General features: G+C 32.1%; 3 protein-coding genes across 3 annotated transcripts; 2 read left to right on the top strand and 1 right to left on the bottom strand.

The window, feature by feature from the left end:
- Positions 1–3414: 3414 nt before the first annotated feature.
- LOTGIDRAFT_118327 (hypothetical protein) lies at positions 3415–3693 on the top strand (the record flags this gene model as incomplete). Its single annotated transcript, XM_009056564.1, has 1 exon — positions 3415–3693. A coding segment is annotated over one exon (279 nt), but the record flags the coding sequence as incomplete, so codon positions are not given.
- A 4222-nt stretch (positions 3694–7915) lies between these two features.
- On the top strand, positions 7916–10635 carry LOTGIDRAFT_118148 (hypothetical protein; the record flags this gene model as incomplete). Its single annotated transcript, XM_009056563.1, has 3 exons — positions 7916–8744; positions 9923–10083; positions 10387–10635. The coding sequence occupies 3 exons, from the start codon at positions 7916–7918 to the stop codon at positions 10633–10635; spliced, it is 1239 nt and encodes a 412-aa protein (XP_009054811.1).
- A 5253-nt stretch (positions 10636–15888) lies between these two features.
- Positions 15889–24679, bottom strand: LOTGIDRAFT_232357 (hypothetical protein). The gene is made up of 5 exons (XM_009056562.1): positions 24518–24679; positions 23164–23340; positions 21400–21512; positions 18902–18988; positions 15889–18658 (listed from the first exon to the last, which is right to left on the bottom strand). The coding sequence occupies exons 1-5, from the start codon at positions 24553–24555 to the stop codon at positions 17667–17669; spliced, it is 1407 nt and encodes a 468-aa protein (XP_009054810.1). The 5' UTR covers positions 24556–24679; the 3' UTR covers positions 15889–17666.
- Between the last annotated feature and the right edge of the window lie 1572 nt (positions 24680–26251).

The raw sequence follows: 26251 nt of genomic DNA, 5'->3' as shown, positions 1-26251 counted from the left end.
GGCGTCCATCTTCACAATTTCACTAGACTTATCTATTGCTCTGTGACCTAGGCCAGTGCTTTCATTGAGACTCGTCTCAATACACCCTAACACTAATCTTATATCAGGGAATGTAGCTATTTTATTGGATTGAACGCAAGCTTGATGATCTTCGCTCACCAGAAAGTCTGTAAGCAATAAGCCAAAATAGTTATAGTCTTTATGGCAAGGGCTCTGATTGGCTGTATCCTGTAGCGTACAATCCACACAACTAGCTGCATTCCATGACGAAGTTCTTAATTGCTCGATATTGTGAAAATGTTTGGCGTCATGTCCCATTCAATTTATCAATCCTACACATTGGAAGAACAGACAAGTTCTTTTGATAGATGACCATGCTATGTAAGGTTATATATGGGTCAAATCTATCTATATGGAAGAGAAAACTATAATTATAATCTGACACTAGTTTATGTTTCAGGTAGCTTTTATTTTAAGTCATATCACGTTGCACAATTATATTAGTGTTAGTGTAACCAGCCTTTATTACAGCTACCTCTCGTAACTCTTTTTAGAATAAAAATAGGATGTTTAGTTAGCTATCAATTAATTTAACACGAATTTCAACGAAGTCATAAACATTATAATAATGTTATGATATCTTTTATTGGTTGCCCATGTCTTAGAGTAAAATTAAAGACCTACCAATTTGAGATCAAATTGATTTGATGTATGATTTCTGAAAAATGATATAGATGTAAACACTCCAACTTTGTTATAATTTAATATAAACGACCGTGCCCCCTAAATACAACTGTTAAAATATGACCATTCCACTAAAGGCCTCATTGTAATGAATAGGCATAAATTGATAGAACACAAGCGTCCAGTGTAAAACTTTTTCTGTAAGAGAAACCTATAATTATATACTGATCATGTGTCTAGTCGTAATGGTTGATTTTAAGGTTAAGTCCAGTATGTGACGTATATAGTTATATTGATTATTGCTCGGTTTAGATTCATTCTACTACTTCTCTTCAAGTATTTCTACATCATTTGAACTAATGTCAGGAATTTTCACGACTGATTTTTCTCTTTTTTTCTGCTGAGCTGGCAGAAATTCGTTAACTGTTCCATATAACGTTCTTTGTGAAACTGTCTATTGATTGTGGATACTTTTCGCGGTGATAGTAGACCGACACTAGAGAGTTGGTTTTAGTCTGTAATAAGCGACAAATCGACATGGCAGTAACATGTTTGGTTCTAGCCAACATATTATATGAATCTAGGGCTTAGAAAAAATATTTAGGTCTATCTTTCGTATACAGAGATTAACAATTTGTGCAATAACGCATTTGCGAAGTTTTTACTAAGCTTTCCATGGGACACCGGTTCACATCAAAATCACTGATTCAGATAATTGATTTAACTTGAAGTTTTGACTGTTTGTACTTAATGGTGGTATTTTCATTTCCAAATTTCACCCGGATAAAAATTTTGTTTTGGTTTGCAAACATCTAGCAGAACGGAGTAAAAAAAATTATAACTATGCTATAAATATTTAACAAAAAAACTTTATTGCCGCGCTCTTCCTTTTCGCCTCCTTGTTCCCACTTCCCCTTTTCCCTTTTCACCTCTTTCTAATTCGGTTTTTCCCATTTTCATTGAATTCTTTTTAAAGGGATTGGACACATATTATAAAAACTTGAATTTTCTCCTGAACAGTATGAACAAGACAAAAAAATAAATAAATAAATAAATAAAAAACACCGACATTAAGTGGAATTCGAACCCGGAACAAGCATAATAATTTTTCTTAAGTGATCTTAGGTAGAAAGTAGTGACACGGGGAATGGATAAAAAGAGGGGGGGGGGGGGAGGGAAGCGGCGAAATGGATAAGAAGGGCGGCGGGGGGATTGGGAAGGGGCGATATGAGAAGACATCGCAGACAACAATTTCACTTCTTAATATGTTTCACAATCAAAGATTAGGCTCTATCTCACATTTTGAAAGTAATTTACGTAAATGTGATCCTATTTAAAAACAAATTTATGCCTACACAAATCAAAACATATTTAAATACTATTTTAAAAGATTTCGCTCGATGCTCGGGAATATAAGTCATTCCTGTTTGGTGATATTACAGTCAAGTAACCTAATTTCGTGGAAACCTATTATTCGTGGATTTTCGGAAATGTTTAATAATTTACATGTGCGACCTTGCGTGACCTCCGCATTAGTTTGTTTAAATAAACATGGGTTTTCTCTACAATATCAGCTAGTAGAATGAATCCAGTAGTTTCAAGCAAAGTAAAATGTATTAATGTATACTTTGACAAATACAAAATGGCGGATTTCAGTTATTACCAAACATCACCATTTTTTATCGTCCGAATTTCCTTATAATCCTATGCGGTAATCGGAATTCCAAGTGTCGTCTGCTAGAATGTATTCCAACGAATGAAGTCACGTGATCAACTAGCGGATTCCGTGTCAGCAGAAAATTTCTATGGAACACAAAGTGGACCATATTGTTATGTTGTTTCAGTGACTTTTAGCAATAAATCGCGCTATTTATCATATTTTGTCAGTCACTTTTTTTTTAAATCGTGGTTCTTTGAAGGAATTGTCACTAGTTATAATGAATTGATATTAAAGATAAATACTAGGAGAAGTTAATTATACCACCCGGTATCCATACAACGTGTTTTTCTAGACTTATTTATAGATCAAACATTGTACACGAAAATAGGTGACGCAGTCTGCCGCCGTTGCCGAGTTGGTTGCTCATGAAATATAGGTCAAAGTGAAGGATTCATAAAGAAAATCGAAATAAACCAATTTTAATTATTTTGTAGAATATCTGAGGCAACATAAAAAATTTTTTTCGTTTTTTTTATCTTTGACAAAATTCCGTGTTGAATCCTTATATCCACTAAAATAGGTTACACCACTGTATTATTTACGATAAACGAGAACATCGATGTGTTCTGACGGTTTTTAATTGATTTATGAATACAACCCCTTTACAACTCTTCATAAAGAAGGTCCATTAAACATTATTGACCCCTGACCCCTGTGTTGATATCGATTGAAGTCAGAATTTGCCTGCTGTGTTGGAATTGATTTCTACTAATACATTTTCTTACCAAATAATAGAGTTTCTCTTTATTTTATTGTAGGGGGAAGAAGAGTCGATGGAAAAAAGTCCTGACAGGCATAAAACTACACGAGAGAAAACCGAAGACAAACGTTCAAGAGTCAGTTCTTCCACGAAAGCCAGTGCAGACGACGTCGAATCAAAATATAAGAGATCTCAACATGGAGTAAGCTCTACTACCACACCAACTCAGGCGTCTAAACCTAAGTTATTTGCTGGTGGTCGCAGTAAATCAAAGCCTTCCAATGGAGCTCCTGAAATGGGAATAAAAAGTATGGAAATACTAGATGAATCATACGTTGTTCAAACTGTAGAAATTATAAAAAGACCAGGTCAAACACTGGGATTCTACATTCGAGAAGGAAATGGTTTTGATAGACAAGATGGAGTCTTTATTTCTCGGATACAAATGGGAACGGTAGCAGAAAGTAATGGATTATTACATGTTGGTGATGAAATTGTGACAGTAAATACTGTGTCTGTGACTCACATGTCTTTAGATGATGTGGTGATTTTAATGTCAATTCCTAAAAAATTAGTTTTAACAATTCGGACTAGAAGAAATTGCAATAAAAATAAATCATGTCCCTCCCTTGCCTTAACAGAACGGGAAGAGGAACCTACACCTGTGGTTGTGTTAAAAAAGGGTCGCTCAAACTCGGCCTCAGCTTTAGAAATGACAGAAAAGTGTCCTGATGATTTTGACCCTTATGCTCATATCCCCCATCATTTACATCAAAGTGAACACATGAAGAAAGATACTTGCCAAGATAAGCCTACCTCATCTCGGTATGCCAGTATTTTTATCTCACCCCAAAGAGCAGAAGCCAGACTTGTGCCAGATGAATCAGGAATGGACAGTGGGGGATCAAGTGATGGATCATTACCTAGGAGTTTAGACTTATCTGTGAATAGACATGGTCAAAAACCTACCCCAGCATTAGAGGCGTCTATAGACAGTCCTGGATCATATATCAGTCCATCATCAACGATTTTAGGACAATATAGTTTTACAGGTGATAGAGATTATTATAAATACTTATTACCTGAAAGTGTTGCAAGACCAAAACCACCGATGAAATCTCCCTCTCGCCCTCCCATTGTGCCCCATTCACAACCCCGTATAATAGATGACCCCCACGCTATATATGTAAATGTTGAAGCTCTATATGGAATGCCTACATCTCATCATAAAGATTATGTATCCTATCGTGGATATGAAGAAAAGAAACAACCAGAACGATTTCGAGATATGATACAATCAAAGACAAGATATGGACGTTTGCTACGGAGTCGTTCGCCTGAATGTTATAACTCAGATTCGGAAGTGATTTATTCCCATCCTCGACAAGTGGATCCCAGAGGATTTGCTTCAGATTATGAGGCGTACACTGGTGCAATAAGTGATGATGATGGTCCTGTTTATTCTGTCCCCCACATTCCAGCAAGTAGCAGTTCAGAACTGCACCATTTACTTAAAAAATTCACCACATTATCTCAGGAACTACAACAAGAGCAAAGTAAACTGCAACGACAACTATCTGCCAGAGATAAATCTAGTAAGTACCAGTTCTTTTTTTATTTTTAATATATATGTTGGATTGAAACCTATTTTCAATGAATTTTTCAATCATACACGTCTGAACTAACAGCATGAGGAATCAGGGTGGCTCACTCTCAGTAAGGATGATACAGTACTTACTAGGGTAGGAATCATGGAGCCATCTAATAGAACAAGGTAATAGTTTACGATTTTACATTTGATAATAATGTTCCAGGGAAGCTAACTTGAACTTTTGTTTAGAATCCTTTGACTCCAATAAAAAAAATGTATGTAATGTTTTTATAGCATCTACAGAATTTCTACAGGTTATGTCCTTATTTAAAAACTACTAACATGAGATTGAATGGATAATTGGATATATTGAGGGTGAAACATCAAAATTCTTCTAGAGCTTTCCTTTGAGATATTGATTTGAAATTTCTGGTGACTTTATAACAGTGACCCAAAATTAAACACACTGTCTGTGGGCCTAGAAAATGGGCTTTTGCTTCTTTTGGAATCATTCAGTTAGTTTCAGATTTTTAGAACTACAGACTTATTAAGTTACAATGCATTTACATATTATATGTTCCAGTACTGGGTATATCTGAATAGTAAGGATTGGTTTGTAGTGAAGACAAAAATCAGTTACAAATCATACATTTCTCTCTAAGCCTTTAATATGATAACAAATGCCATTTATATTGGTGATATTAGCTTGCTGTCTATACAATATAATTATAAAGTTCACATAGTGCATTAATGTCTTGAATTATTCATATTCTTGCTATAATTAGAGATTTTGAATCTGTTTGATGATGGAATACAATTATAGTGATATTGTGGATGTATTAATGGGTAATACTTAAGATCAGACATTATACATTAGTCCTTGTATAATTGCTTGTTACTGAAATATCTGTATTCTGATGTGTGTTGTCTAGATATATTTTCTTTGAAAGACAATAGAGCCGAATTTCATTTGTCAGTATCACGTGTTAGAGTGGTATTCTTAATCGTCTCTTATTTCAGAAATATGTCAGCCCGGTAGAATCAAAAAATTAAAAAAGACCCCTAATATGGTTACTTTTAGGACGATTCTGACGTGATACCCAAAAACATTTTTTCATGACAAATACTAAGCTAAATACATAATATCAATGTAATATGTAATGTAATATGTAATGTAATATGTAATGTAATATGTAATGTAATATGAGGTCGAAATATTTGATTCTTCAAAAATAATCATGGAATGAAAATACACAACTTTTACTGGTGTTATTGAATAGATTTATTTTTACTAATATGTATGTTTCATTGACCTATGACCTTTGGGACTACCCAATGGTACTGGTGTAATAAAGAATGATCTTCTAGAGAAATTAGGTCAACTTTATATATTTACTGTTAGATGTTCCAAATGAATTTAAATATTTTCTGTTAGATTTTGTCTGCTCAGCACCATAGTCCAAGATGCCTCATTAAATTGAGAATTCCCTGCTGGTTTGAAGAGGAAGTATTGTACAAGAGTTAGAAATTATTTATTTATAGTCTTGACTAAATAATCAATCTGAGCAGTATACTTTCTAATAGAAAATATAGACACCATTGACCTTACTAGTGGTATTATAACAAAAATATATCATTCATCCCAAAGCTTAAAAAACAAAAGCTCAATCTATGCATAATGCATAAAAGAATTTATATGTCATTGTCAGTTAAAGGCATATATAGTTATTAAGCACATGATAGAGCTCAATCTTTAAGCTTACATTTACAGAATTAAAATCTGGTTTTTGGACTGGTGTCAATTCAAGTCCTCTATTAACATTCACATACAATTATGACTGATGAATATTAACGCTGGACTGAATTTGGTCTGAATATTTTGTTTAAAAAGTTATTATCCAGCTAATATTATGCATAAAAGAAATTTACAGTAAAAAATTGATTTCGTGACCCTTTCAAACACCTATGCATGTCAGCCCCTCCAACCATCACTGAAAGTATCATTAAACTATATACCATAGCTTTCATATTACTATTGAAATCCACCTACTTCTAGAGGTTTTACATTATTTTTTTATATCTATTAAGCCTACTGCAGAAAAATCATTGAAATTTCACAAACAATATAAACAGTAGAAAATAGAAAGATTTTTATATGACTCATTCTGTTATGCACATTCTCTGCACTTTGAAGAAAAAACATCCAGTATTTTTAGTCCATGGAATTAGCTTTATTAAAGTTTTCTGACTTGATGTCAAAGACTTGCTCAGTAATAATTTATTTAGAAATCAATGGATCCATAGCAACCTGGTACATGTCTTCAATGTAACAAATGTATTTTAAATATACTAGAATGAAAGGAAATTTTCTCATTAAAAACATTTCAACATGGTCTAGATATTTTTAGATGTAAGGCCACTATAAAATAAATTATTTATCTTGAATCAAATTTCTGGTATTTAACAAATATTCAGCATGTAATTTTTCAAAGATTTTTATTTGCTGTAGAAGTTTTAGTATCAATAGAAATACAACATTTTATTATTTAAAATATACATGCCACCATTACTCTTCTTAGTTTATATTTTATATTTTTTTGTATAAGAAATTTTCTGTCAAAAAAGCGTTTTAAAGTCATAGCAATGGAAAAAAAATATTGAAAAGATATACTTTTGGTGTAAAATAGAAGTCTACAGAAAATAAAAAGTACCAACTTGAAGATGGACAAGAGATTCAAACCGTTAGCTTATTAAAGTGCTGAAATTGCTGGACACCATAATTTTTTTAAGCATTTCACAGTCTTCTCAATTTCCTGTCATTTGTACATGTTCTCATGCTCAATAGCATTTTTTTTCAAATAAGCTGCTGTGAAGGCGAATTCCACTTTATCAAGGCTATATTTTGAAAATAAGGTTTGTTGAACCAATATCTTCTATATTTTCAGGAACAGCAGTGATGTCATTACCTCGTCCAGAAGCTAATTTATCAGACGATCATTTACATCGACCTTCAACTTCGGGTCGGGGGTCACCAGGTCCATCACGACGTGTAGCTTCAACACAAACGCCTGGTCTACATCCTCGCTTACAACGTAAAACCAGCCAAGATTCTCCATTAGCATATAGAACATATCAGTTAGATGATTCCACAGACGGTCATGGTGAACCTCGATATGCTAATGTTCTACCAATTTCACGTAGTGGAATTCTAAGTGGAGCTATGCCTCTATCTACCTCACAAGCTAGTTTTACATCAGAACGGTCTAAAAGTGTTGAAACAAATGTTATACGTCCAACACGATTCAAAGATTTACAGTTTACCAAAAAACCACTTCACATACCATACAGTGAATTTGAACCATATAAGGCAGATATACGAAAACGTGTGGAAACTAGTCGTATTTCGGGTTTGGATGGGTTGCTCATGATACATATTATGTCAGGTCAAGGGTTAAAGTCTTCTAAAACTACTTTACGTGATTTATATTGTGTGGTGGCAGTAGACTCTGTGAATAAAGCTCGAACCATGATCCGTACTGGTGCTATTAATTTTGATTGGGACGAGGCATTTGATGTAGATTTAGAAGACTCCAAAGAAGTTTCCTTTTTAATTTATCATTGGGATCCAAATTATAAACATCGACTGTGTTTTCATGGATCTGTCCTACTACCAGGATATGTCCAAAGTGGTCATAAAAAGTATGTGGCAATAAAAATGGAACCTAAGGGTATTTTATTTCTTACTTTATTATATAAAGAACCATCTATCTCCTTACAAAGACTGCCATCTGTCAGAAAGAATGGTTTATTTGGCGTGGAATTAGAGACTATAATAAAACGTGAAAGTACAGGATTATGTGCTCCTTGTATACCTATTATAGTACAAAAGTGTATTGAGGAAGTAGAGCGCCGTGGGTTAGAAACTATAGGTATTTATCGACTTTGTGGATCAGCACGAAGAAAAGCTATGTTGAGAGAAGCATTTGAGAAGAATGCCAAAGCTGTAGATTTATCTCCTGAGAATATTTCTGATATTCATGTTATAACAGGTATAAGCTTATATTATATTTATTGTAACATAGGGAATTTGAGCTATTTTCAACCGTTAGAAGCAGAGTTATTGCCCTTGCCCCAAAATCTTGAATTTTTACCATCCGCATGCCATGGTGGCGTATATGGCTGTGGTCCACTATCATTTTTTATGTGTACCAATATCATTTATGGTTTCTATTTGCATCATTTCAATTTTCAGAAGTCTATTGTTCCTGTACTTATAGAAATGCTTAACCAGAAATGGCATCACCATTGTAAATGTTTCTGATAATATCTAAAGAACTTTGCAATAGCTGTGTCTTAAAACGTTGCTAAAACCACAGACATGTTTGAAAATTGGAATGGTGCAAATCAATGTTATGCTATGGCCTTGATGCACATAAAAAAATTGATAAAATTGCTTTTCAAGTCATTCTTTATATAAAGATGGGTTCCCTCTTTCTCATTGATGAAAATGAAATTGCTAATTCTTATATGAATAGAAAGTAGAGGTGTTTTAATGACTTGGAAAAATACCAGTTTGTCTCACATGTCCATAATTAATTCATAATTAGCTAAGTTAGAAGAGAATTACCCGCAGAATTCCAATGAGTGGCCGATCAAGAAAGGTCAAAAAGTCTTTTTTTTTGTTTATCCAGACTGTACATACCTGGACATTTATGATTGGTTAAAACTCTAAATTATATGCAATAAGAACATAATGATATGATTAAGAATACATGATAATTCATTAGAAACACCAATCAATCAAATAGTCTGCTTAATTTAACACTAAAAAATAAGGAAACCCATCTTAAAATCATTTACATTAATGTAGACATCCAAAATGACTCCTTACTGTCAACAAATAGTGGTAGATATGTGTTTACTAGGAGAACGGATTTTGTTAGTTAGAAGCAAGTCAGCCCCGTATTCTGCATTAATATTAATGATAACCTTGTAAAAGAACCTTGAAGGCTTACCCATTAGATATCCTGGCAATATAAAGTCCAACTTCAAAACAGATCTAGATAGCTTCTTTAGATATTTGAACCTAGTTCCCTGAAGTCATTGATGTAGATCTGAGAGATGTTTCAATCAACAGAGGAGATATGTACCATATTTCACATTCTAGCAAAATTTACTATTTTACAGTGCATTACAGGACATAAAACTGAATATTAATTTGTTTCAGGTGTCCTTAAAGATTACTTACGTGAGCTTCCAGAACCATTATTTACCAATGCTCTCTATCAAATGTTAATGGACGCATTAAGTGTTCGTCTACCTGGTGATCCTGAAGGTAGTGCAACATTGATGCTGAGTGTGCTGGAGTGCCTTCCACAAGCCAATCAGGTATCGGTAATTATCACTTTTTATATCTATTTTACTTACTCTACCTAGTTTTATTGAATTATTGGAGTATTATGAAATGAGGTAAGTCCACTGAATATATACTCTTATTGGTGAAGTTTTATGTTCATATTAAGAGGTAATATAACTTTAAAGTCAAGTTTAAGGAGGTGTTACTGGTACCTCTACAATTATGATTTTACAATATTTTGCAAAGGGAGACACATTTTTCGCCAATTCTTGTTATTATGAAGTTGGTGCTTACAGTCACTTTAAGTCTTTTATTGTGTACATTTATTGTTGCAGGAAACCATGACCAAAGTGCTGAACCATCTAAAACGGGTAGCTGCTAATAGTGATAAAAATAAAATGACTTTAGATAATTTAGCCATTTGTTTTGGTCCAGTTTTATTGTGTCCGTCACCTATCACTTCAAATGAAGCTGCATTAGATTTTAAAAAACATATAGAAGTATTAAAATATTTGTTAGAAATTTGGGATGAAAACAGTAGTAGTAGTAAGTATCTTTCTATCATCAAATTTTTTAACATTTAAATATGGAAATTGTTGAAGTTTGAATCAAGAAGAAAACAAAACTAATGGTAAAATTACTTGAATAGGAAAGAATAACAATAAACCCTTTTTTTCTAGGTTTATCTAAATCTCCTACAGCTGAAACTGTTGTTTCTGTTGACATTAAACCAGACCAAGAATCAGAATTTCAACAACAATCACAAGCACAACAACAACAACCATCTGATAGAAGTTAATATAAGTGGTATTAGGTTTTTTTAATCATATTTTTTCTGTGTGTAATATTGGATATATTTTGCTTTAGTTTAAGTAAATCAACAACCTAGATTTTTTGTTATGAAAAAGTCTTGATTGGTTTAACAAAAATTTGTTACAAGTTTTTGCCTAATATATTGGTAAATTGGTCCTTCATTGGAGCTGTTTTTTGATTCTGTCCCAAAAATAACAATATCTTGAAATGGATGTGTTCCTGTAAGTAATTTCTGTTGAACCTTTCCCTCATTGAACTGGTTCTTTAAAAAGTACCATGCTTAATTGTGGTATAACTTAATTTTGGTGATAACCTACATTAACAATTGAAAACATTATTATGTGGATTGTTAATTATAATATTTTTAAGACACTGAAGATCTGTAATGTTTCTTATATTTTCCTATAAAATAAATGTTTTAGTATAAAGCTAAGTATTTAGTTATAATGATGTAGATAAAGCTATAACTTTGTTTTGTTATTGTATTTAAATGGTCTGTGATAACAATGTATAGTATCTGATTAGATTTTGTAATGAAGTATTTTATTAGTAGTATTATGTTAACTTTGAAAAGCTTGAATGTACACTAGAGTTTAGTTGCCAGACATGCCTTCACTGAAGCCAATTTGTCATTTCTACACTATGATGACAGTGGAGTAGCTTGGCTCCTGGACCTGGTTTACATTCAGAGTTTCTCAGACCATGTTATATCATAATAATTAGTTTCTATCAGACGGCCCATAGTTCCTTATATTTTTTATGATTTATAAGTTATTAATAGAGTTTTTGAATAACAACGAAAAATGTAGCTTATATTTCCTAGTGTAAAGGGCATTCATTTCAAGGATTCGATCAAGTGATTTGCTCGGCAAAATTAGCTTCTTGTGGAAAGAATATATTTAGCAATTGAGTTTTTATTTGAATTTGTTAAAGTTAGGCCAATAAAATGATTTATTTGATAATATAGCTTCACTATCTGTCTCTATACACTGTACTATAATTATATGTTGTTTCCTTGTTCTGCTTGCTGATACACACATTTTTCCTTTGGCTTTCAATTGAAAATTAATATATGTTAAATTTTTTTCAAAGTGGAGCAACCCTTGTGCATTGCCTAGCAAAACTTTTGTATTTCTTGTTTGTAAACAATTCTTTGGCGTTTTTAAGGAAATATGAGATCAGTCTATAGAGCATGTAGCAATGTTGGAGATGGGTTCTAATCTAGGTTGACATGTGAATATCATCTGACCAAGCATTGTTCGTGGGACAATTATATTTGTCCATGCGTAAATGTCTTTGGATCTGAAGTAAATCGAGCAATTTTGTTTAAGTTGCAGGATGTGTGTTTTGCACACAAAATTTGTATAGCTTGTATATACAGAGAAAGATATAAATATATATAGACTATTATCCCACATTCATGGTTGTGCTGTTATTTATATATGCTCAGTAGGCAGCATAGATAGACATTTTTTTGGTTTTATTTTAATGTTTGAGGGAAGCGTTTTACTTTTTCTTCTATCTGATAATAAGAAAGGAATTTTATGCTTGGAAAAATGAAGTATTTGTACAATTTTAACAACTGGCTGGAAAATATTTACCAATGATATTTATCATTTTCATGTATCAAGTTATTGTCTGTGGCCCCATTTGGCTTGAATTATATTTTTGGGGATTACAAACTACAGATGTAGTACAGAATATCAGAATAGTGCCAATAGAAGCTGACAGTGTCTCCAATAAATGTTTGTAAACTTCTTTTGAATCCTTTAAAGGAATAGTAAGCCTTATGATATGATAAGTTTATTGGTGGAAAACCCTTTAAAATTAATAGTGTTATATATTATTTTGTGTGGTCACTGATGTAATTTTGGTTTTAAGGACTGCAAAAAATCTATAGAATACTTTTATTTAATCATCAGTGATTCCAAATTCTCAATCCTTAATATTCTTTTAACATTACATGAAAAAATGAATTGACTGTTACTACCATAGCACAAAGCTCAAAGTAATTTGCATGAAGGATTAGTTAAAATTGTACTGACTCTAAATAATGTCCAGTATGGTATAGGGCAGTGATTGAAAGTGTCTTGAGAAAGTGAATGGTACTATAGAGTGACTTATGTAAGATAGAGTGTAGTGGTGTATATACAGAAGGCTATTTTTGTGAAAGAGATCTTGGCTATAACTGTCTTTTACTGTGGTATGTTCTCAAACAATGCAACTTTTAATATCTCTTTTATTCCTTATAAATGTATTATTGCTTCTTAAGTCAAATAAGGTTGATGTTATTCGAAGCTAAAATTTTGTTTGTTTTCTTTGGCATTGATTGAAATAAGGTTCACTGATGACATGTGAAAGAAAATGACAGAAATTTGAGTTTTGAATATATATCAATCTAACAGGCCTAAAACCTTATTCTAGTCTATTATTACTGTGATTGCTTATATATACCTTACATACTATATTAATAGCTATTATGCCTATTGTCATTTCTACACCTTTCTGTGATTTCCTAGTATTTAGGGGTACAGTAGAATCTTTATTTATCTTTTAATAACAGTTTAAAATTATAATACACCAATTTACTACAAATCAATAGTTGTCTAATTATTTGCTTTACCACCTTTGAGGCATCTGACTTAAGTTTGTCAAAAATCTTTTAATAATCTTTATGAAAGTCTGGATTGTAGTCACTTCCAGGCAGTTATTAACAATATCTTTATCTCCAGTTTTTATCTCGGGCATAAAAAAAAGTTTGAAAGAGTTTTAACTTCCTTATTATGTTATTGTTGCTTGAATTATGATTTTAATATGAAATGCAGTAAAGGGCGCTGAAATTGAGCTTTGTTGGCAGGTAAAGCAAATATTTACACAACCAAATGTTTTTAAGTGAAATTTTAAGCTGGTCTTATCTTTTAAAGAGAATTTTATGATTAGTCATTTCTTTTGGAATTAGTTCTGTAACATTTGCGAAATAACAGAATTGTTTCCTGTGAAAATATCTTTTAACTGTCAGGAGTTGCACATTACTGATTACTTGTGAATAAGGAGTAATTCCTGAGTATGATTAATAAGAAGCTCCTTACACTTGCAGACACAGCTGTCTTATTTATAAAAATAGATTCTCATTTCTATATTATTCCGCTTGATATATTTTGGTTGAAATATTATTATATTGCTATTGCATTTTGTTTGTTATTTATTGTTGTGCAATATTCCATTTATTTTATTGTTTACAAAGTCTGTTATTTATTTGTTATTGTTTACATTTTGTTGTTATTTGATGAATTTGATGATTTAAACCAAAAGTCAGATAATTTTGGTGGTGATAAAACACAAAAAAAAATTGATACACTTCAATATTAAGTTGGATAGTATATGTACAATGGGTTGGTGATGTCAGAAATGTACTTTATTGTAAAGGACCAATCTCTTTTTTAATTACATTTGGCCAAGCTCTTCTCTTAGATATTTGGAAAGGTGACATCAAGAAATTAATAGTTTTGAGTTTGGAAATTCTTGGATATTTAATGTACTGGTATTAATGATTTGTGTTTGTCATAACCCTCATCCTTAAACATCAGTTTGGAATTATTCTATTACCAGAAAGAGAATTGCAAATATCCAGAAACCAGCTGTTAAGTCTCTTTTCCTATATTATATCATAATTTTCTCAGCCAAAGGGAGATAATTTCAACCTAGACTAGCAGACGTCGATTTCATAAATCATGTTATAGAGATAATTGACAATATTTGATTACATTTCCATTTACTAATTAACTTGCATTAAAAGATCATTATTCATAACTGTAAATAGTTCAACATGATATTTTAATTAACAATCAATGTGATGCACCACCCAGAGCACAAGTTCTGTTTGAAGGTATACTGTCATGTAATTATTTCTATAGAATGGTTTCAAGTTTATGCAGAACAACAAACATCACTTAAAGTTGTAATGGTGGAGCAAAGATATTGGGGCACATCTAGGTCTGATTTAAAACATGAACACAAACAGTCCACTTATATTTAGGTAGTGAAAGTAGTAATAATGACTTTATAGTTTTCAATATTTATTCTACCCAAATTTAAATGGACTGGTAATGTTTTGTTTTGGACTCAGCTGTTCACAAATTTCATTGTTTAACTTCAACAAATTTAAGAAATGTTTACATAATTTGAACCAAATAGACAATATAATCTAACATCATTATCACCTATAAAAATAAATGTCATAAAACATCACTGCCAATAATTCAATATAATTTAGTATGAACATAATGTTCAGTTAGATATTTTGTGTTCCTTTAAAGTTTGTTGTATGTTTTTTATTTGATAATAAAAGAATAAATTAAAGGGCAATCAATAGGATTTGTCTTTCTTTTCTATAGTAAATGGAGTATAAGATAATAAATTTATATGGAATTGATATTTGTTGTTACTCATTAGAGCAGCATGGTGCTTTGACATATATTATTGCATATACATTTTATTGAATACCAGGTGTCTGTTCTCAAATTCCAGTTTGTACCTAATTGAGAACAGAGTGTACCTGTTATAAATAGCAGAGATTAGGGTTTAAGATCCAAGAGTTCGTCTCATCTGTTTGATGAGCATGTAAACAAAGAGGAAAAGCCTAAAATCTTTACCATCCTTGATGGATAGTAGTCTCTGACACCCAGATTATTCCGGTCCAGGGGTTGAATATTGTCACATTATTTGTATCAACAGAAAATAGGTTGAGCCAAACAGAATCATGTAACTAGCAGCATTCGAGTCAAGAAGTTGATGCAAATGCGACGAGGATCTTGTCAAGGTTGTGAGTAGACAAAGAGGGACTGGATGATACAGGCTAGATGGATACAGCCCTCCAGGTCAGGGAGTATGAATTGAACTTGAAACCAATTAGCAAAGAAGAATTAGCAAAAGACATTTTGAATACAAAGATTGAGACACTTAAGTCATCTCAGTATTTTTTGTCAAGACCATTTATGATTTTGATTCTGTGTGACAAGATAAGTAAGATGTTAAATAAAATATTTATTTAGTATAATAATAAAGTTAGTATAATATTAATAGATCACAGTTGAGATAAATAATAAATAATTTATATAAAAACATAGGAAGTTAAATATACCCTCAATGATATGACCACTGTCAAGAATGGGTTTTCTGATGCCCTTCTCTACACATATAAAGGGACATGTCTTTACTTAATCATTTTACAAGTTGATAGAAATCAATAGTAGCTACATGTTTAAATTTCTAGTATCAAAATCGGGTTCTCTAGAGCCCACTGGACATCTCAAATGTCAGATTTTACTTCTGAAAAGTAATCAAGAGAGCAGAAATGCAGATATATCAGACAAAAATTTATTTAACCTTTATACAACTTGCAGTTAATCATAGCCTGCCATTGATATTTGACAACATGTAACAATACACAGGTACACTTGACTTCACTACCTTTAAAGAATCCTAGTAAAATGTACAACATAAGACATCTGGAAGTTTCCAAGGGATCCTATAAAGATCCTATCAAACTGACAAATTGTTCAATTACAATGTAATAACACATTTAGAAATCGAAAACACTGAACAATTTAGACAGTTTTGTTACCTAATTAAAAAAGCTAGACAAAAATAGTAAAGCTCAGAAAAATTTATATATCTTAGATTCATCTATTTTTAAGAAAAGTACGCCTAAAATAATACAAAAATCATGTCGGTATATATACTGAAACGAACATATTTATGCATATCTGGGGATAATTCAAATATAAATAAGTTAACTAAGTTCTTCAGATAGAATAACACTGTGTTCATTCAATACCACTGTGCTTGGTGTGGCTTGGATATAGCATCGATCTGATTTAAAAACATGACAAGTCCACATTATTTTGAGGTACAATAAAAAGCAGGGCTAAATTGAGAACTTTAAAAGTGTGACTTAAATTGTGCTCATTACTTATTGCTCATGTGGGCTGATAGTGTTTTGTACCCAAATGTGCATAAATATCTTTGCTCAGATATATCTATCAGTAATATAAAATATATATATACCATTTGTTTAGCACTTGTATAGCTAGACCATTGTAAAGGGAGGTTACAAATGATATATTATGAATTATGATAAAAAAATAACGTATGCCTTAAATACAATATATATACAATGTCTACCATACCTCATTGTTAATAAAAGAAAAAAAAATAAAACCTTCAAATTTCACTCCATCTTTTTTCACCTCCTATCAAAACTCTCTAAAAACAGGACTGTATATATAATTACATTACTACCAACAGTCAACAGTAGGCTACTCTTCTCCATTTAGCTCCATATTATGACTTGATTATGTTACAATCAAGAAAACTTGTATCAGAACATTCAGAGTTAAAATCATGATTAAAGAGCTCAAAACAAACTTAAACAAAAAAACAAATGAGTTTAAAGTGATATTATTCTTAACAAAAGAAGTGTACGTGAATAATTGACCTTTGGTAATATGGAATCAAATTGGTTGGACAGCCTCATGATTCTAGTCATAAGATTGTGTTGAAATTTTAGAAAAATAAATATCCTTTAATTCGAATTTAATAAATTAATGCTGGGAAATCGAGTGGAAGAAATTATTTAATGCTGTGTGACTTGTGAAACAGTTTCTAAACTCTAACAAAATTTTGACAAAAAAATAATAACCGAACTACGATTTTGGCTCAAGCCTTGGCACAGAACTATATTTATATACAGCCTTAACATGATAAAACGTGGTTACAAATCGTTGCTGATTTTTGAGGAAATTTATGCCACTGGTACAGAGACTAAATTATTTGTTGTAGCTCCATTTAAGGGAGTGATCGTTTCATAAACTGGTTGGTACACTTTATGACCACGTCCATCTATGTGATCAAACCTGAATGTAGATTGACCAGTCTCGATTATGGCAGCAGGACAAGGAGCAATCTTCTTAGGAGTGTAATCCATCCTGTACATGGTACCATCTTCAAACTGAGCATCACTTTGAATAGCTGAATTATCTGGCTTGCAACTCTTCATTGGATTAATAGGATGCTTGATGTAATGAGCTTTGTATGTTGGCATGCCCTCAAATGGTGCATTGCTTGGATTGTAATCAGGCTTCATTGTAGGTTGCATTCTTTGACCCAACTCCCATGGTCTGAAGTCTGTTTTATAGTTGGTTGTATCATCAAATGTACCAGGTCTTAAGCCAGTAGCTGAAGCAGGACGTTTAGCCATGTGTTTCTGAAGAGGATGCTCTTTAAAAGCTATCTGATGAGTCGTATTCATGTCCATATCACCTTCTGGACGTCTGTATGGATCAGGGTCATGGAGACGAGGTCTTTCAGTAGCCCATCGGCGATAATCATTTTTAAATGTAGTCATATCTTCTAATGGAGCAGATGATTGGAATGCCTGATTGAGGGGCTTACAGCTTTCAGTTTTCTGACCCATTGGACCAGTGTAATCCCTTCTAAAGGTAGATAACCCATCAAAAGGAATTCCAGAAGGTTTGAATTTCTCTGGCTGCCTCATTTGACGTGCCTCCAAAGGATGTTTGATGTAATAATCTCTGTATCCAGTACGACCATCAAAGGGGATGTCTGATGCTTTGGTAGCTTCCTGTGGTTTCATACTCTTTCTTGGAGCTTGATTGTACCTCTGAAAATCACGAGCAAAAGTGGTTTCACCAACAAATTGTTGTGTTGGTGGTTTCCAGGTACCTTGATCTCCATAAGCTGGTTGACGATTAATAGGCCACTTCCTATAATCAGCTAAAATAAAAAAAAATAATGGAATCAGTAAACAATCCAGATGTACATGTTCAGTTCTATGTTTTCTATGCAACACTGATGGCAAACAGAAATGCAATGAGAAATCGAGATCTGCATTTTAATCAAAATACATAGTGGTAAACTTTTTAAAAGTGAAATCTGGTACAAACAGAAGTAGAGAATCTATCCATTGCTGACTAAAAACTGACTAGATTAAATTCTTATGTTTGAATTGGTACTTACATTGATAAGTAGGTTCCCCTTCAAACCTTGCTGGCAACTGTCTTAACCCTTCATGTTTAATAGGTACAGCTCTTGGTCCACCCTTTTCTGTAACACAAAGAAATCTGAGTTATATCCATGGAAGACAAGATTTTTTGAATGGTTTATCTTGTTAATCTCTCCATAAATTATTCTAATGCTGATATCCATAGTCTCCACATGTGCCCTATGTCAGTGCTTCTATAGGAGAATTTCTCTTATAAGCTAACAGCTTACACAAAGACAAATAAATAACTCTATACCCTATTATAATCAACTCACTCCTATTTTAGTCTAAACTTTAAGAGATAGGCAAAGGTTTTAAAATCATATGTGGCTGGCATATTAATTTGGCATTCAAGTTAAAAGAACAAAAAAAGTGGACATCTTCGGTCTAGTTCAAAAATTTTGAATATTCTAGTAATTATGTTCAAATTCAAATCATAGCAGTATATGCACATAAACTTATATAAGACATGTTATATATGCACATTTATCTAACTAATTAAAAGGTAATAATATACTGGTATTATAGTATACTGGTATTATAGTATACTGGTATTATAGTATACTGGTATTATAGAATACTGGTATTATAGTATACTGGTATTATAGTATACTGGTATTATAAAATACTGGTATTATAAAATACTGGTATTATAAAATACTGGTATTATAGTATACCGGTATTATAGTATACCGGTATTATAGTATACTGGTATTATAATATACTGGTATTATAGTATACTGGTATTATAATATACTGGTATTATAGTATACCGGTATTATAGTATACCGGTATTATAGTATACCGGTATTATAGTATACCGGTATTATAGTATACTGGTATTATAGTATACTGGTATTATAGTATACTGGTATTATAGTATACCGGTATTATAGTATACCGGTATTATAGTATACTGGTATTATAGTATACTGGTATTATAGTATACCGTTATTATAGTATACTGGTATTATATAACACTTGACCTAATATTTTTAGGTATCAGAATCAATTAAACTATAAAACTAATTGACAGCTTAACATTCAAATTAAAAGCTTGCCAGGCAAGGTAATATATGCCCACTGGCAGCTTTGATTTTATATAAAAACATTTGGCAGTACAGTAACAATTACCAGTATGAAATATCCAACCTTCAGACATACACTTCTTTTGAACTTTTTGAGACGATACTGAATAATATTACCAAGTTTCATCAAAATCCGTCAAGAACTGTGCCTTCTGGAGTGTTTAAGTGCTAAAAATTGAACGCGTTTTCAAGAACAAGGGCAATAACTCATACTAAATATTTTTCGATTTTTCTGATTTTTAATAGGATTTATCCTTGGGTGATAACAAACACTCATGCCAAGTTTCGTCAAAATCTGTCAAGACTTGTGCCTTCTATAGTGTTTACGAGCTAAAAATTGAAAGCGTTTTCAAGAACAAGGGCAATAACTCATACTAAATATTTTTCGATTTTTCTGACTTTAAATGGGATTTATCCTTGGGTGATAACCAACACTCATGCCAAGTTTCGTCAAAATCTGTCAAGACTTGTGCCTTCCAGAGAGTTTACGAGCTAAAAATTGAACGCGTTTTAAAGAACAAGGGCAATAACTCATACTAAATATTTTTTGATTCTTCCGATTTTCAATAGGGTTCATCCTTGGGTGATAACGAACACTCACACCAAGTTTTATCAAAATCCGTCAAGAATTGCGTCTTGTAGAGTGTTTACCAGCAACTGTGGACAGACGGACCGACAGACGGACCGACAGACGGACGGACCGACGAACATGGTTGACGGCAATTTCATGTGGGCACATAAAAATATCCCAGCAATAATCATAAACCTCTGTATTCAAATAACACCAAACAAATTTTATAATAAACTAACATGTAAGATGGTATAATAAATCTCCAGTATGATTATATTGTAGTATGAAGTGTGAATAAAATTATAATGTAAACATAGATTAATAATTGTTGATACCCTATATAGTGACAGTCTTTACAGGATGGTAACCATAGAGCTAAATAAACTAACTCAACCCAGACATTTTTAATAAGCAATTACAGCCTATTTTCTATTATTAATTCATAATAAAGGTGTGCCTATTTACACTGCAAATTTGAATTGCTTTTTATAAAAATAAAATCAAGAATAGAATTCATTAAAATTTTTACATTTATTGTCTTGGTTTTTCTCCTTTTGTATTTTCTTACATTTTATAAGCTAATGAATTGTGCCAAATAGAATTTCGCTTATCAAATTACTTTGATGAAAAGAACAAGGTTATAATAGAAATTAATATAATTCAACCTGCTAAATGACAAACCTTATTGCTCTTGTTTTTTTTTATGTCTTGTAGCAATGAGTACTTAACAAATATCAATCATGTAAAAAAATTATTTTACTGTTTTTTATAAATTTTATTATACTGATAATACCTGCTAAAATTAGATACCTACCAACATAATCTTTCGTGTAAGATGTCAACATATCAAAGTCTCCCTGTGGTGTTTTATAAGCATCAGGTTGATGAAGAGCTGGTCTATCAACTGGGTGTGGTATATAATCCACTCTAAAATATACAACAATTTCCTTTCATACTTCTATTATACAATATCAGAGTTCCTCAAGATTTAAGAAGCAGTTATTCACAGGACGAGATTGAAATCAGATATGAGGGGAGAATGAAAGTCTTGCAGATGCCAAACCTTATTTCATATGATATTTAAATGATTTAATATACGTTCAGATGGATCCATATATTCATATTGTGGGATGATCAAATGAAGCTTAATCTTTATAACACTGAGAGTATAAGTAAATACAGTCCAACTTCAAGCGGAAGACCTTTATATAAAGTGATATCAATTGGTAAAAGCCACTTGGAACACTGTTGTCTGTGGTACCAGTAATTATGAAATCACAAACTAACACATAGTAAATAAAATAAAACTAACAAAGTACAAAAATAAAATCCTTGCACAAAAGTAACACTATAGACTCGTTGCTAGCTAAGTTATGAGATAAAGATATAAAACCAAGACTTATAATTCAATCAGAGATATTTATTGATATTCATTAATCTGCTTATCTTTATATTTATTATTTAATATTTTAATAATCTCTTGAATAAGTATTGAATGTAATTTCATAGATAGGTGGCATGTGGTAAAGAATTAGGCTATTAATTGAAAGTAGGCTACTAAGGGGGTACAACTCTTTTTCAAGGGTCACATACTATGCAGTTTAAAATAAATTGTGATAGGGGTCAATAGCTGACTCCATGTCGCATCTTTGGTATTAGACTCAATCTAAACTCCACAGGGATTCCAACGTATCTAATTGACATATATGGCCACCTTTCTATTAAAATTAAAATCAAATCAAAATAGAATCTAATTAGTTGGAAATATACTACACTTCAATACAAGATTTTTAGTTTGTTTTTAAGTAACAAAAGTTCTTTCATAAAATCTCATGATTCTCAAATAAGATTTTTACGATTTATTGAAACTGACAAATCTGGCCCTACCGGCTGTTCAGTCCTGATACAAGGATGTGATTTCTAAAATTCCATTCATTGAAAAATTGTCAATTTCAAACTAGACCAAGATCTCATTGTAATAGATGATCACACCAGATTTCATTAATATCAGATGAAAACTGTAGTCTCTATAGTGTTCACAAACAAATTTTGACGTGTTTATAATAAGTCAAAGGCAATAACTCCAAAGAAATTGTCAAATTCAAACTTGATCAAGATCTCATCATGATAAATGATCACACTAAATTTCATTTTAATTGGATGAAAACTGTAGTCTCTATTGTGTTCATAAACAAATTCTGACGTTTTTTTTCCTTAGTCAAGGGCAATAACTCAAAAACCGTTGATAGAAAAATCTTGATTCTTGTTCATATGTGCTGACCTCCTATGCTTATTGTAAAAATTTATTTATTCCATTTTGACTTTCTGGCTGAATAATGCTTTTAAGTTTAAGCTTATATCAAGCAATAATTTACTAAATTTTATTATTATTTTATTCATAGAAAAATATCAATTTAGCCTATAAAAAAATTAAATTGTATGATCAATGAATGATTACTTTTTAGTTTAGTACAACTAAAATGCATGCCATTATGCTCAAAATTCTTGATCACCAATCAAAAGTTATTAAGGGGTCTAATGACTAGACCTCATTAACAGATCAATAAAAGGTACAAACCTGTGTGTAGTTTTATCATCCATGGCAGCATCTGCTTTAACAGCAACATTTGGTGGTTTAAAACTTTCTCTTGGTTGCATGGGATGTTGACGATATGTGGTGTTATATTCTGTTAATAAACACTCTCTGTCTCCTCGACCAATTGGTGCATTGGGCCGGTGTGGGCACCGATGGCGCCTAAAACATAAATCACATCATTATCTCATAAATGCCAAGGAAGTCTTTTGAACATCAGTGGTCATTACATTATCATTAAGGTGAGGAACAACAAATAAGGTGACATTATAACGACAGATTTGTTCTGTACCATTGAAAGTTTATATTTTCAAATCATTTCAGTTAACCTAAAACAAACCTCTATAATTATGATATCACGTTCTGGCTATATTGAATTCAGCACTGGTATTACACAGGGTTTAATCATTGATGATATAATTGTGTTGTCAACTTTTTAGTACAAAATTATCACACTTATAATGAGTGCCTACCAAAATTGTGTCACAATCTACTAGCTGGTTGAACAAAAAGAACAGTGCATAATATCAAAGAGAGACTACACAATTTAGTTATTCTGCACAGCATTTCTTAAGGATTCCTCTTTTAAAAGATAAATGATAGCCATAGTAAGATAGTAAGCATTAATATACAACATGTGCCATAAAAGAAGGCAAAGGTTTCTTCATAGGAAGCCTTTGCTTCATTATTCATATTACTAATAGCATAGGCTTTGGAAGTAACTCTTGTAACTGCAGTCTAACTGTGTAAAACAACAGACATTAATATTGTATTCTGCCGTAAATAGAAAATATTTTTCACAATACGGCATCAACAGACTGCAGCTGCCTTTATGATGAGGGTCTTTGTTAGGGTTAGATTGAACTTATTTTAAGGTTTAGAACAGTTTTTTACAGTATAAAACAAAACATATGTGCAGTTAGACTGAAACATCTGACTCCAGCCTCTAATAGCTATTTGGACAGATGCCTTACTAACTCTACTCCAGCTGACAACACTGTCAAAAAATCCATCAGAGGCTGGAATAGAGGCAGGTGTTTCAGACTAACATGCAGTTTGCCTGCAGTTTGCTGAAACTATACAAAAATTTCAAAATATGGCTGCCGTAACTCACCCTCATAACTTAGATCACCATTCATAAATTTCAAAATTAAAAAGTCTATCCTTGTAAAATTTTAATTGTTTTAACTCTACAAGGACTCTATCAATCCACAGAAAAATAATCTCACGTCACAGATACACAGATACACAATGACAAACAAACATACACAGAATTCAGAAGAAGAGAAAGAAATTGTTTTCCAAAATGAAGAAAGTTCATTTTTCAACGATAACTTACCCACACGTGCATATTTCGCAGATACACCTTTTCACCATTATTCTTTAACAAGATATGAAGGTGTAACAAACAGCTAAGAACAGAAATAAAATGGTACTTTAACTGTAAACTGTGATATTCATCAACAATTTACTAGTTGCTAAGCAAGCGATTGACAGCTTGTTGATCCAATATGGCGTCCGATCATAGCAACTAAGTAGGTAAACTAAATGGATTAACCCAAAAGTTTTATTATAAACCGGCAAGAAATAGAGGCTTAAATTGAACAAATATAAAAAGATCCACACAGACTTAATATTGCGAAATAAATATTGTATGTAGTAATAAAGTACTTCGAATGGAATCCTTTTTGTACCGAAAGATTTCCCCCTATCATTGAGAATGGACGATTCTGGTTTCGATTAAAATTTTCAAATTACTGAAACATAACGAATATAATATTATTCATTTTATTATTATGAGTTTCAACGGCTATAGTTAATATAAACATAGAGAATATTTTTCATTGCTATTATTGAAAATATCAAGTGAATACATGAATGAACATTTTGTGCTTTGTTTTCTTGAACGGTAAAAGGGAGATAACTCCATTTTTCATATCTTTATCATTATATTTTTGTGGTCTGAGCAACAAAATTTGCTATGACCATTTCAAAATGAAACGTATATAGTGTTAGCGTTGCGCCGCGTAATTTCAACCCAGAACGAATCGGTTTCAGATCTTATGTATTAGCAGATTCTATTAATCCGAAATATCTGCCTTTATTCCAGCCTCTTATAGATGATATGACAGTTATATCATCAGAAAAAATCTGTTTTATGGGGATTTTCTAACATTGAAAGGATATTACCTCTTAGAATGCACATAAAATTCACAAACTTGGTCAACAAGTGCATATATTCATCAACTGGACTTACTACGTGCCATGGCTAAAGAATAGCTCTATATAAACTAAATGATAATTGAAAACTACTTAGTTTAATTGATTTATTGGTATATAGAGAGATTCTTTTGTACACTTTTTTTTTGTAAACAATATTTTATTCCTAAGAAAAGGATTGGAGAACAGACTTACGCCTATGAAACCCCCTCTCCCACGGTACACTTATGACACCATGAAGAAGGACTATAACCAAGTTTACAAATTCTATACTTTTAAATTAGGCCTACCTTAACGATGACAATAAATTAGTGCTGGGTATCGCCGTTAGTATCACGTGACCCTGCGACCCTTGAACTTTTGGCTGCGCCCGCAGTTTTAAATGGCCATCGAGAGACCAGTTTTGTTAAATGGTGTAGTGGGAAAATGATGGTATGATTGAACTACAAAAATATCCATCTTTCCGAATATATCTAGGCGATTTAAATAAATAGGTTATAAATCCCGCACCTCCAGATCTCTCAAAATAATCTCCCTACACCAGCGGACAACTTTCAAAATAACTATCAGAGACTGGGATAGAGGCAGATGTTTCGGTCTAGAGGCTATTTGAATTACAAAGAATATCACAAAAAAATTAATTTTAATATCCGTCTAGCCATCTAGACATAATTCAAGCGAAACGAAATGAAAAGGATTTTTTTCAGAAACGTGCGTTTTTAGTTTTGTAAGAGATAACTAAACTATTAATCCACATCAGCTTAAATAGAGGAATCATACAATTAAAATGAGGAAAACCTCAGATCAAATCAAATAGATCAAAGATCAAATAACGCAAGTTACATAGATTCAT

The sequence above is a fragment of the Lottia gigantea genome, assembly GCF_000327385.1.
Source record: "Lottia gigantea unplaced genomic scaffold LOTGIsca_28, whole genome shotgun sequence".
Lineage (NCBI taxonomy): Eukaryota > Metazoa > Mollusca > Gastropoda > Lottiidae > Lottia > Lottia gigantea.
Note: the sequence above shows the minus strand (reverse complement) of the source record. Positions and strands in the feature narration are given on the sequence as shown.